Source organism: Oryzias melastigma, linkage group LG9 (assembly GCF_002922805.2).
Source record: "Oryzias melastigma strain HK-1 linkage group LG9, ASM292280v2, whole genome shotgun sequence".
NCBI lineage: Eukaryota > Metazoa > Chordata > Actinopteri > Beloniformes > Adrianichthyidae > Oryzias > Oryzias melastigma.
In genome coordinates this window covers 32,269,845-32,282,834 of record NC_050520.1, presented here as the reverse complement: position 1 = coordinate 32,282,834, position 12,990 = coordinate 32,269,845, and the positions used below count along the sequence as shown (strand labels likewise).

The 12,990-nt window shown below is 40.0% G+C and overlaps 1 protein-coding gene across 2 annotated transcripts in view; it reads left to right on the top strand.

The window, feature by feature from the left end:
- LOC112137801 (protein NLRC3) overlaps window positions 1–12,116 on the top strand; it is a 14,993-nt gene extending 2,877 nt beyond the window's left edge. Inside the window, exons 5-9 of one of the 2 annotated variants that reach the window (XM_024260298.2) lie at window positions 4,947–4,993; window positions 5,098–6,883; window positions 7,848–8,024; window positions 8,753–8,926; window positions 9,225–12,116. In XM_024260298.2, the coding sequence (XP_024116066.1) occupies window positions 4,947–4,993; window positions 5,098–6,883; window positions 7,848–8,024; window positions 8,753–8,926; window positions 9,225–9,237 (2,197 nt within the window). In that variant the 3' untranslated portion in view covers window positions 9,238–12,116. Of the gene's footprint in view, window positions 1–4,946; window positions 4,994–5,094; window positions 6,884–7,847; window positions 8,025–8,752; window positions 8,927–9,224 lie in introns of both variants that reach the window. The other variant, XM_024260296.2, reaches the window with a different exon arrangement.
- The last annotated feature ends 874 nt before the right edge of the window (window positions 12,117–12,990 follow it).

The following is a 12,990-nucleotide window of genomic DNA, read 5'->3' as shown; positions in this document are numbered from 1 at the left end:
AGTAATCTTTCATATGAAGACGGGGGCCGCAAATCATCATCCTGCGGGCCGCAGATGGCCCGCGGGCCGCGAGTTTGAGACCCCTGGAATAGAGTTTAAATAATTGCATAAAAAGAAGTGAGAAGAAGCAAAGCACTGAGTTTCATTTCTTTATTTTACATAGTTCCCATGATCTGCTTTTTACTTTTTGTTACTAGCAACTAGTCTAAGTGCAGATTTTTTAAATGAATAATAAAAATGGAAGGCTTTTTGATTAGCATTATTAGCATAAGAAAACATTTCGTTATTGTTTTAATATTACCATTTTCTTCTTCTTTTCCTTTGGGCTTTTCCTTTCAGGCGTCGCCACAGCGAATCAGTTTCCTCCATCTAAGCCTGTCTTCAGCATCCTCCACTCTAACACCAGCCACCTTCATGTCTTCATTCACTGCATCCATAAACCTCCTCTTTGGTCTTCCTCTAGACCTCTTTCCTGGCAGCTCTAGACTCAGCATCCTTCTACCAATATATTCACTGTCTCTCCTCTGAACATGTCCAAACCATCTCAGTCTGGCCTCTCTGACTTTATCTCCAAAACCTCTAACATGTGCTGTCCCTCTGATGTATTCATTCCTGATCCTATCCATCCTGGTCACTCCCAAAGAGAACCTCAGCATCTTCTCTTCCTCCAACTCTGCTTCCTGTCTTTTTTCAGTTCTTCAGTTTTCATCATCTTAGCTGGAATTTGGATCAAACATTACAGCTGGATTGCTTTAATATTGCCCGTTATTTTGGTTGCTGTAAGCTAGCAGCAGAATAGAGTTTAAAAAAATGGATAGATGACCCTTAGCATCTTCAAACATCTCTGCCTCCTGTCGTTTCTAGTCCAAACAACATGGCTGGTCTCACCACAGTCTTGTACACCTTTCCTTTCATTTGTGCTGAAACTCTTCTGTCACACATCACACCTGACACTTTTCTCCACCCATTCCAACCTGCTTGCACTCTCCTCTTCACTTCTTTTCCACACTCTCCATTACTCTGTACTGTTGACCCTAAATACTTAAACTCCTCCACCTTCTTTATCTCTTCTCCCTGTAACCTCATTCTTCCACTCTGGTTCCTCTCATTCACACACATGTACTCTGTCTTACTGCGGCTAACCTTCATTCCTCTCCTTTCCAGGGCAAACCTCCACCTCTCTAACTCCACCTCCACCTGTTCTCTGCTCTCACTACAAATCACAATATCATCTGCAAACATCATAGTCCATGGTGATTCCTGTCTAACCTCATCCGTCAGTCTGTCCATCACCATTGCAAACAGGAAGGGGCTCAGAGCTGATCCCTGATGTAATCCCACCTCCACCTTGAACTCCTCTGTCACCCCTACAGCACACCTCACCACTGTCTTACAGCCCTCATACATGTCCTGCACTGCTCGGACATACTTCTCTGTCACTCCATTTTATTGTATTTTATATACGTTTACATTAAGGAACCCAATGAATGACAAGTTATTAAATCTTAGAGAAACCATGCCTAATGACACCAGTTTGTGACTTTTCCCACATGGAAAAATAAAATATTGTACCGCTGCTACTGCAAAATAAAAAATGCCTTTTCAGAGCATCCCCACTTTGGAGAGTCTGACCACCTGTCTTGACCTCAGTTGACCTGAGCTGGACCACCACCAAACCCATCATGAAAAAAACACAGCAAAGGCTTCATCAGGCTGCTCAGCAAGGCAGGACTGCAACAAACTCCCTCTCACCCTGTCCTACAGAGGGCTAAGCAAATATTTGAACTTTTCTCTGATCCCAGTAAGGACGTGAGCTCCAAACTAGGGCTGCCACAATTAGTCGACTAATCGACTATTAAAATAGCCAACGACTAGTTTGATAGTCAAGGTTTTTTTGTGTTTGTTTTTTCCTTGTTTTGATCTTAAAACGACAGTTCAGGCTTTCTAATGCCGGGTCTGCCATTCTCTTTGACACACATGAGCAGCAGTGCTAAGCCGGTCAGCAGTGATGTCACAGGAAGTTCTGGGTGTCATAACAACACACTAACGGAGCTGGAAAGTGTGGGAAACATAAGAAAAATAAAAGAGGAAAAAGTGTCCAATTTTTCCAATTTCCAACTCCTGTAGAATTCGTGTTCTATGGGAGCAATAAGGCGATCCATGATCACCTGAAGATGAAGCATGTTGTGACTGAGTTTGATCACACTGAACAGAGAGCTTCATGTAGCTAAGCTAACATCGGTGCTAACACAGCAAGCTCTGTTATGGCAGTTTTCCGGGTTCAAATGGATCGTGTGCGGCTATCGTTACTGCTCTATTTGGAGATGAACCAGACGATCTGCAGCAGATCCGTGTCTACAGTACCTCTCTGTCTGCATAGTGAATGTTTCATAATCCACCCTCTTCTAACCAAACACCGCAAGGACAGCGCGTATGATGAGTTTACACTGAAAATGAACTGTTCATCCAAGGAGTCATTCATATTCCGTGGCGCAATCACGTTGTTCGGTTCGAAGATTAGATTTTGAAACGTTCACCGCGCAGACAGAGAGGCTGTGTGTCGGTAGGGGTCTGCAGCAGAGTTATGGAGCGATTTGAAAACTAGAGTCCCAGAAGTGAAGTAGCTCACCTGAAAGTCCAGAGCTAAGTTGAAAAGTGTAGCATTAAATTAGCTGCATTAGGCTACAATTAAATGGAATGTATAGTCACAAAAATGGAAAAGCTAACAGCAAAGCAACCACAACTTTAAGAAGTAGCACAAATTAATAGGTTCTCTCCGCCAAAAATGAAAAATATGACGTAATTTCGATCTGCAGTGGAAGTAGGTAGTGAAAGAATGAAAGTACTGCTGTACATTCTAACATCCCCTGCTTTTCTACCTTTTTAAAAATACACATTCCCCACTTTTTAAAGATGCAATGTATCAAAGCTCTTTGTTTATCTGGATATCCTCAGGGTTTTTTATGTATAGGAATATCTTGAGTTCAAAGACGTCATTAGTGTTTTGCTTTTATAAATGGGCCTCAGTGACCAAATATTGTGAGTGTGTTTATATCTGCACATACCTTTTGAAATACTTGATACATGTTTAATGAAATATATTTTTTAAAGCTTTAAAAAATAATTTCAGGCTTTTATTTAGTTTTCTGTGATTCAGATTGCCTCATTTGATTTAAGTCTTGTTTTAATACCAGAAACAAATGAAGGAGAAAAGCTGCATGATTCATTAAAGGATTAATAAACTACTGTCTTTATTTTTAGTTTGCATAGAGCTTAAACACTTGATGATGGTTAAGATGTGGGTTTTACATCCAGTCGCTGCACAAACCAATAAGTCGACTAATCGAAAAAAAAAAAAAAAAATAGTCGACTATTGAAATGATCGTTTGTGGCAGCCCTACTACAAATACAGCTAATGCTTCATTTAAGCCTTCAGATTTACTAAATGCGTTCTGTTATCGTACTTCAAACACATTTGGCCATATTTGACAGTGTGGCTCACAACATAAAACTATAATGTTAATAAAATATTCCACAAAATGGAGTGAAAGTGAGATTATTGAAACAAACAAAAAAGACTCCTGAAAATCAAGACCAACAGTTAGGAGCAAAAATCAACTCAAATTGGAGACCAAATTCCTGTCCATACAAATGTTTATCAGCAGACAGCACAAAAGGTCATGCCAGTGTAGTAAGTTAGGAAAATCTACAGTTGTTCAATTAAAACAGTTTGGACTCAGAAATGTGTTGATATGACTTTATTTGCAGATACATAAAATGCAATCACATGGATTACAGTAACAAATACAACTGAAATATATCTGTGCAGGAGAGAAGGCTAAGACCCACACAGGTCTTATATAACCACCTCCCCCAAAACATAGTCATGCAACAGAAACAGACATGACAACCAAAAAATTTAGCATTTTACCCAAGTCACACTTTTTGAAATAGTTTGTAAGAGCAAGCTTACTTTTAATTGTTTTTTTTTTTTTTATTTCCCTATAGATTTAAGAGTATAGTTTAAATTATTCCAAAGCTTTGGCCCTCTGTACTTTACTGTATTTTCATTGATGGTAGTTTTAGAGAAAGGAAGATATAAATCATCACAGTGTTCTTGTTGGATAAACATTAATATTTAAAGAATACATAAAAAAAATCAGCAAACAATGTTGTTAAAATATGTGATATATACTTGAACATATAGTGACACAGATACAATATGCATTTATATTGAATATTGTTAATATTATATTTTTTTTTAATAAAGGAATTGAAGGGACAATCTATTTGAATAACAAAAATACGTAATAATACTTTTGTAATAATAATAATAACTTATTCAGATATTTTGTACATGTATTGCCCCAGCATTACCACAATGTTATAGTCATTGATCATTCAAATCAAAATCACTGTTCTTGTTGACCATTAAAATATGAAATACAGTGTTTAGATGGGATTTATTGTTGCGGGAAACCAAACAGCTTTTGAACATGTCAGGCATTATGCCATTATTCTCAGATAATTTTAAGTCATTCGGGTGACTGAGTATATACAGTACATTCCAAATGAAATTAGTTCTCTAGGATTTAGGCTTCCTTACAAACCAAAGCACAAAGTCTGAAGGTCAATGATAAATTTTCACTATCTAGTCAATAGTTTGAAGAATTTACGATTGACATGTAGGCTTCTCCCACTTTCTGTCATGTCTGTTCTTCTGCTCTAAATCATTCTAAAACACTAAAATCAGAGCAAGTCCAAAATAACATAAAATAGCTCAGGAACCCTAAGAGGAAAGCAACAACCAAGAGTTCAGAATCCCAAACAGACAGCAGAGTTCTGAAGAAGATCTGAAAGATCTTCTCTATGACCAAAGTTGGTGTGGAACTTCCCACTGACGGCTTTTATTGTTGTTCACTAATGTTTCTCCTTAATGTCCACAGAGAGGAGGAGTGTCTCGGGCCGCGGCCTGCAGAGACACCCAGAGCTGGTGAGTCAGAGCCTGATCTTCTGTTGATGGATTCTTCGGAAAAAATCTGCTGTTGTTGTGTTGAACACTCATGAAGGAGCTTTATTTCTCTGCTCTTTCAGCAGATGTTGGTGTGCGGGAGATTTTCGGAGAGCATCAAATCAGTCTGAGGAGCAGAAGTGAACATGTGCTTGAAGGAACTGAAGAAGCAGGGGGAGAAATTCTCCTCAACAGGGTCTACACTGAGCTCTACATCACAGAGGAACTAAGACAAGAGGGTCACACCCTACATGAGGTGATGCAGCTAGAGACAACCAAGAACAGCAAGCTCCATGACACTGCAATCAAGAACCCAGACATTTTCAAAGTCTTCACTGACCAACACAGATCCATCAGAGTGGTTCTGACCAGTGGAGTTGCTGGAGCTGGAAAAAGCTTCTCAGTGCAGAAGTTCATTCTGGACTGGGCTGAGGGTTTGGAGAACCAAGACATCAGTGCTGTGGTTCCTCTTTCATTCAAAGAGCTGAACTTGATCAGAGATGAGGAGCACAGTCTTCTCACTCTGATCCAGCTTTTCCATCCAACACTCCAGAAGATCACTGCAGAGCAGCTGTCTGCCTGTAAACTTCTGTTCATCTTTGATGGTCTGGATGAAAGCAGACTTATTCTGGATTTCAACAACAGTCAGGTGGTGTCTGATGTCACACAGAAGTCTTCAGTCAATGTGCTGCTCACTAACCTCATTCAGGGACATCTGCTGCCCTCAGCTTTGGTCTGGATCACTTCCAGACCTGTAGCAGCCAATCAGATCCCTCCATCATGTGTGGACAGACTGACAGAAGTACGAGGCTTCAATGATGCTCAGAAGGAGGAGTACTTCAGGAGAAGATTCCCAGATGACGAGCTGTCCAGCAGAATAATCTCCCACATCAAGAGCTCCATGTCCCTCTACATCATGTGTGAAGTTCCAGTGTTCTGCTGGATCACTGCTGTGGTTCTGGAGAACCTGCTAACCACAGAGCAGGGAGGAGAGCTGCCCACCACCCTGACTGACATGTACTCACACTTCCTGATGGTACAGACAAAGAGGAAAAAGAACAAGTACCAGCAGGAACATCAGACAAGTTCACAAGAGCTGACAGAGACTGACAGGGAAGTTCTTCTGAAGCTGGGGAGGCTGGCATTTGAACATCTGGAGAAAGGAAACACCATGTTCTACCAAGAAGACCTGCAGCAGTGTGGTCTGGATGTCACAGAGGCCTCAGTGTACTCTGGGGTTTGTACTGAGATCTTCAGAAGAGAGTGCGAGACCTTCCAGAAACCGGTCTACAGCTTTGTTCATCTGAGTGTTCAGGAGTTTCTGGCTGCAGTCTACATGTTCCACTGTTACTCCAACAGAAAGACAAATGTAATAGATGACTTCCTGAATTGCAACACAGACAACCCATCCCTGGATAAGTTTCTGAGTAGAGCCATAAAGAAATCCCTACAGAGTCAAACTGGACACTTGGACCTGTTTGTTCGCTTCCTTCATGGCCTTTCAATGGAGTCCAACCAGAGACACTTAGGAGGTCTGCTGGATCATACAGAGAGAAATCCAGGAACCATCCAGAGAACCATCAAAAACCTGAAGGAAACAAATACCAAAGGAGTCTGTCCTGACAGAAGCATCAATATTTATCACTGCCTGATGGAGATGAAGGACCTCTCAGTTCATCAGGAGATTCAAAAGTCCCTGAAGTCAGAAAACAAATCAAAGAAGAAACTCTCAGGGATCCACTGCTCAGCTCTGGCCTACACTCTGCAGATGTCAGGGGAGGTTCTGGATGAGCTGGACCTGAACCAGTACAAGACATCAGATGAGGGCAAACGGAGACTGATCCCAGCTGTAAGGAACTGCAGAAAGATCAAGTGAGTCCTGAAGTGACTGTTATGATAAATCAGATCAGTGTTCCGTTCTTCATCATCTATATTGTAGCATCTGTGGTCACAAGTTTAAGTCCAACACAAGTATTAGAAGAATAAATACAAAAAAAAATTAGATTTAATTTCTGTAATCAAGTGAAACTCTCTAGACCTTCCTGATTCTGAAAAAAAGCTAACTGCCCCTAATTCTTTTCAATGATGGTTCCACTTAAGGCTGCAGCTATAGACTACTTTAGTTATCACCTATTCTGTTCAGTTTTCCATTTGAACTTCTATCTAATTAGAGTACAAATGATGAAAGGTTTCAAAATGATTGGAAATAAAAACATGATAAACAGCACATGTCTGCAGTAATTCATAAAAATTTGCCACTTAATTGTGGGTGGGACTGCTGGAGCTACTCTGCGCCCCTAACCTACCTGTGGAAGATGGTCTGCCCAGCGTATTTTCTCTTTCACAAGCTCTTTTTCAAACTGCATTTTCTGTCTGCTCCTGATTCCCAATGATTTGAGTGAAGAAATACTCATATGCAAATTTGAGCGTAACTTTCTTAACATGTGTCCTCCATCCAAAATACCTCAAGAACACAAAACACTCAAGACATAATTTTCTTCAGAATAGGTCTTTAAAGAAACAAACTTCTCCTTTTGAACACACAACTAAAGCCTGTATGTTGAATCACATGTTTCAGATGGAATGAATTAGTTAAGGAACCTGTGAGGCAGAAATGACAGGGGAACCTGAAGGAGATTTTTTCCTTCACTCTGAAACTCTTGTAGCTCTGGTCCACCTTCCCTCCTCCAGCTGCAGATGAACAACAAAGATGAAGGTCTGAGAGAGACCGATGAGGAGGACTGGTTCATAATGAAGATGAAGTTTTGATGATGAAATACGTCCAAGTGAAACTTCATCACAGATGACCTTTTTCCGTCTTTTTTTTTCCTTACAGATTTCAAGAACAAAGCGGACTCTCAGAGACTGACTATGAAATTCTGGCCTCAGCACTTAAGTCCAACCCATCCTACCTGACAGAATTGGACCTGAGTCATAATGAGATGGAAGATTCGTCCATGAAGATTCTGTGTTCTGGACTGGAGAGTCCAAACTGCAGACTCCGAATTCTGAGGTCAGAACATTGAAGCTACTGTTTGGTTCATTTCTACATTTATAGTTATTGACTGAACTTAAAAAGTTTGGACCTTAAGATTTTCTGGAAATTCTACATCTTTGATTCTTTGAAGAAAACGGTTCAGTAGCTTTTCTTTTAAACAAAGATTTTTCCACAACAGAAGGTTCAGCTTTTGAAACATTGTACATGAGGAAACATGAACAAATATACACAAGTATAAGTGAAGACTAAAAGTGATTACCAGGGAAAGCAAAGTTTTGGGGAAGAGAAATAAAAAAAGAGTTGAGTAAACAAGAAGAGGCAGATCTGCAGCTGACATTAAAGAGACTCACACTCCCCAGTCAGGACATGGCTTCTCCACCTTGCTTCATACAGAGACAAAAGCAGCAGTCCACAAAAGCTTCTGGTCCAGCTGAACAGAGACGCAGCTCTTCCTATCAGCCGTCATGCTGGTTCTGCCCACTCACACCACATTCTCTTATAGAAAGGTTTTTCTGAGAACATTTGCAGGATTCTGACACATTTTGTCACTCTTAATCCTATGCTGAACTCCTGCACAGCATTTGCAGCAGGATTACAGACTCTTTCATTTGTGGCCTTTGGGAGATTGGGGCCCCATACATCTGCCTACCTTTGTTTGATGCTTCCATCTGGTTCAGTTCAGAAGAACTGAAGAACGAAAAACATGAACCTTGTCTAAACTTAACTTTTTGTTTTGGGTCCAGGTTGCAGTACTGCAGATTGTCAAAGATCAGTTGTGCTGTTCTGGTCTCAGCTCTGAAGTCCAACCCGTTCCACCTGACAGACCTGGACCTGAGATACAACAACCTCCAGTCTTCAGATGTTCAGCATCTCCAGGACCTGGTTGAGAGTCCAACCTTGAAACTTCAGACTTTGATGTAAATAGAGGGTGGGAGTTGGTCCAGCTGCTTCCAGATGTTTTGTCTTAAAGTTAGTCTTTCCTGACTGTCTTGTTAAGCTGCAGCTTCTCTGTGAAGCTCAGAGGAAAAGGAAAACAGGCTTTAGGACAACAATTAGCATATCAGAACCACAGAAGATCCAACAGGTGAAGATGACAGGAAGCTGCTGCTCTGAACAGAACTGAAGCTACTGCTGCTCTTTCTGCTGCTGTGCTGAATCACTGACTGACAGACTGGAATCAGAACTCACACATTCACCTCTGCTTTCTCTTTACAGGTGGGAGAAATAGGGCTGGTGAGCCTGATGCTCCTCCTAGTGGAGCTGAGAGGAGCAGCAGCAGCTGGTCTGCAGAAATGTTTTGACTGGATTGTGTTCCTGGGAGTTGGAGAGCAGAGTGATGGAGAAATCAGAGGAAGTAGAGATGAATGCCAGACTGGCTCAGTTCTACCATCTGACTAAGCATCAAGTGTACAGTTGTTGGGCTACAGCTCTTCTGGTGGACTGATGGAGAACTGCACTTTATCTTCTCATTTCTAACTTGGACTGTAGAGAAGTCTTCTGCTACTCTTCTCTAATGTATTTGGAACTTCACTTAACGTTGTGTTTCAAAATCCAGATGATTATTTTATGAGATTTAGTAAGAATTTTGAATGTTTTATTTTAATTTATCTTTTTTTTCGGTCATTTTTTAAACAAGTTTTCTTCATAACCTTGAAAACTTGGATGATGACTTTCCAGCATTATTGTGCTAAAATTCTCCCATGAGTCAGTGGTGTTTGTTGTAGAGCTGAGCAGAGGAAAAAAAAAATTCTGCTCCTTGTGTGGAAACACAAGCTGGATTCAGATGATCAGCAGCTCCAGGATTTGAAGAAAAAAAAGACACGGAGACAATCAGAAACCAGATGGCCAACAAAGAAATCAGTTCTGAGAAACTTTGATTGGAATGTGAATAATAACGTTTTCTACTGGTTGAAAGTTGAACTTCCATAACTCAATATTCTTTCATACATCATGGGGTAATTCTCATCATTTTGACATTTCACTATTAGATGTGTGTTTGTTTGTGACTGGATCAATTATTGATTACACAGAGCATTTCTGCTTTAGATAGATACAGTATGTGTGTAGGTCACAGAAAAAAGACAGTTAGAAGTTGGATCTTGTTTCTGTGATAGAAAAAGACATTTGAATCAGAATTCTAGATTATAATATTCCAATTATGGATTTGAGATTATTCAACCTTGATCTCTGTTTCTCCAGAAACATTCATTGATGAGCAAAAGCACAAAGGTCAGTTTAGAAAACTCCAAGATGGTCATGGGACAATAATGTTACAATAGTATTGACATGGACAAATTTTATGGTCACATGACTCACTAGTTTGTTAAAGTCCTCAGTTTTCAGCTCTGTTCATATTGACATGGTGGGTAGACATTACATCAAACCAAACATTTCAAAAAGTAGCCAAAAAGTGAGTCAGCACATTTTAGTTGTTCAAACAAAATGTAAAACTATTTTAAAGCTTTCAATCAAAATACCATACCCAATTTTAATCTTAAAAACATAACAATTATTCATTTCATTTTTAATCTCTATTGTTAAGTTTGTTCATTTTATGAAAATAAATACTGGTGTTATTTTAAAGTTCTCTTAATGGTTTATAAATGTTTTTATGGTCTTGGGCCTTCTTATCTCAATGAGCTTTTTTTAAAGTATGAACTCTCATGGACCCTGAGGTCTTCCGGCACTGGCGGTGCCTGTTCTCTTTGGGGCGGCTGGGGCCCAGCTCTGTAGAGCGGTCCCTGCGCTACCCGTGCTGGGCGGGCGCAGCGGCGATGCCCCCCATGGTCAGGCTGGATCTTGAATAAGTGGATTCTCGTAATATCGTTTCTACACAGTAGGACGAGTAGTACCAAGCCAGAGTTTTTACTCTTTATTCACTTTTATTGACAAGGGTCCTATTGGGGGAACTTGGGGGGTGGGGGGAGGAACTGGGGGAGAGAAGGATGCTCGTTTTGTGTCTTTGTGTAAATTTGTTTTTAAACACTCTGTGTTTTTTGTGTCTTTAATATGTATTTTATTTGCTTTTATATTAAGCCCCTTGTGTTTCGGCCGAAGAAAAGGCGCTATGCAAATAAATAAAGTTTGAAGTTTATAACAAGCCACCTAGTGATTAACTTATTGAGACGCCGCAAAGGGAGATGATTGACAAGGTCTCCAGCCAATCAGGACACAGAACAGGGTGGACTGTTTGAAAAAACGCTGCAGCACAATTGCTCGGCAAGAATCAGCGAGAAGCGAAAGGTGAACTGAGATGTAGAAAGAAAACGCAAAATTCTGTTCAATTTAACAGAGATTTTGGGGGTTCAGATAAGTAGAAGGGAGAATAAAAACGTTTTATGTGAGTCTTGATCCGTGAGGCCAGATGGAAAAAAATCATGCCTTTCTGATATGTTCAGCGGGCCGGACCAAATGTGGGGGCGGACCGCATGAGTCCCGCGGGCCGGAGTTTGCCCATGTCTGGTTTAGTAAATAAAATAAATGGCATGATCCCTGGGTTGTTCCGCGCCCCCCCCTGCCATTGCACCACGCCATACCACTCGAGAAACACTGCTATAAATCAACAAATACATAAACATATATAACATTATTAAATAAGGAATTTAGTAGTAAATGTAATTTTTCTGTTTATTCAATCTTCTATATGTGGATTACTCAGTCTGTTATTTATCAGTAACGGGGGTGGGAGGTGTGAAAGGGATTGGGGGCTGCATGTGGGTCTGGGTGAGGGAGGGCATTTTGTGTTTTTTTTGTATCTTAATCTTTTTATTGTTGTGCTTGTTTTTGTTTTATTTACGTGTGAAGAACTTTTTGTTATATTTTGTATGAAAAGTGCTATAAAGTTTGACTGAATGATTCAGATTTACATATCCTTATTAACACAGCTCAGTTATGCGACCAATTTGGTCGCATTTGCTACTAGATTTTTCATTAGTGGGTCTAAAAAAAATTCTTGGTCGCACCGGTGCACCCAGTTGATGTGCGATGAGAAAAACAGACACACATAATCCCCGCGACTTCAAAAGTCTCACTCATGTTTGTGTGTGCAGGTGTAACAACCTCCAGTAAGAATGATTATTATTTTATTAGAATGTGCATCTGAAGGAGCTTCCACACCGCCCGCGTCAGCGCGCATTCAAGCAACACTTTCAGACTCGTTCAGTTTGGGTCTGTGTACACACCCTGTGCACGCGCGCCCGACGCTGGTGGCAGGTGGAACAAATGATAAAGTCTGGATTTTTAGCTCAGTGTTTAGGATATATTCTTGATTCAAGCAACTGGATGAGGGTAATTCCAGCGGATACTGAAGAGGAGTAAACGAGCCTCGCGCTGATAGCAGATCTGTGCAGTTATGGAGTGTTTGCGTAATTGCGGTTTATCAGCGGATTCTGCTGGGGAGAAAAGCAGCTTCATGCTGCAGTCCTCTCATTATGAGCGTCTATGTTAGTAATATTGTGTATATCGGAGCAAAAAGCAGGAAAGACAAGCCGCTTTTTTATGCGTCAGAATCAGCTGATTCACAGCGATTGAACTGTAGAAGATGTATGGCAAGCCAAAAAAAACATTTATTCACTGCAACACTTTTGGTGTTTTAGGGTTAACTACAGTGGCGCTGAAGGTTACATCATATAAACAAATTCATCAATGCAAAACATTATAAAGATCTCAATGAAAATTAAAAACAAAAATCAAATAATAAAAACATCAAGTTTTAGAAATCAAAACAAAATTACAAAAAAAAAAACAATTCTAAAAAAGGAAAAGGGAAATGTTTCAAAAATCAAAAGTACATTTCAAAAATCAAAATGAATGTCTCTGTACTGATCACAAAACATTTAAAGTTTTTTTCTTTTTTAAGTTTCAGTTTTGTGAAGCATTTTAAAGTCCAACTTCAACTATATTTCATCTGTTTTTAATGCATTTTAAAGTAATATTTTCATTATGATTCAGTTGTTTCAAGCCAAAATAAAAAAAAAAAAGT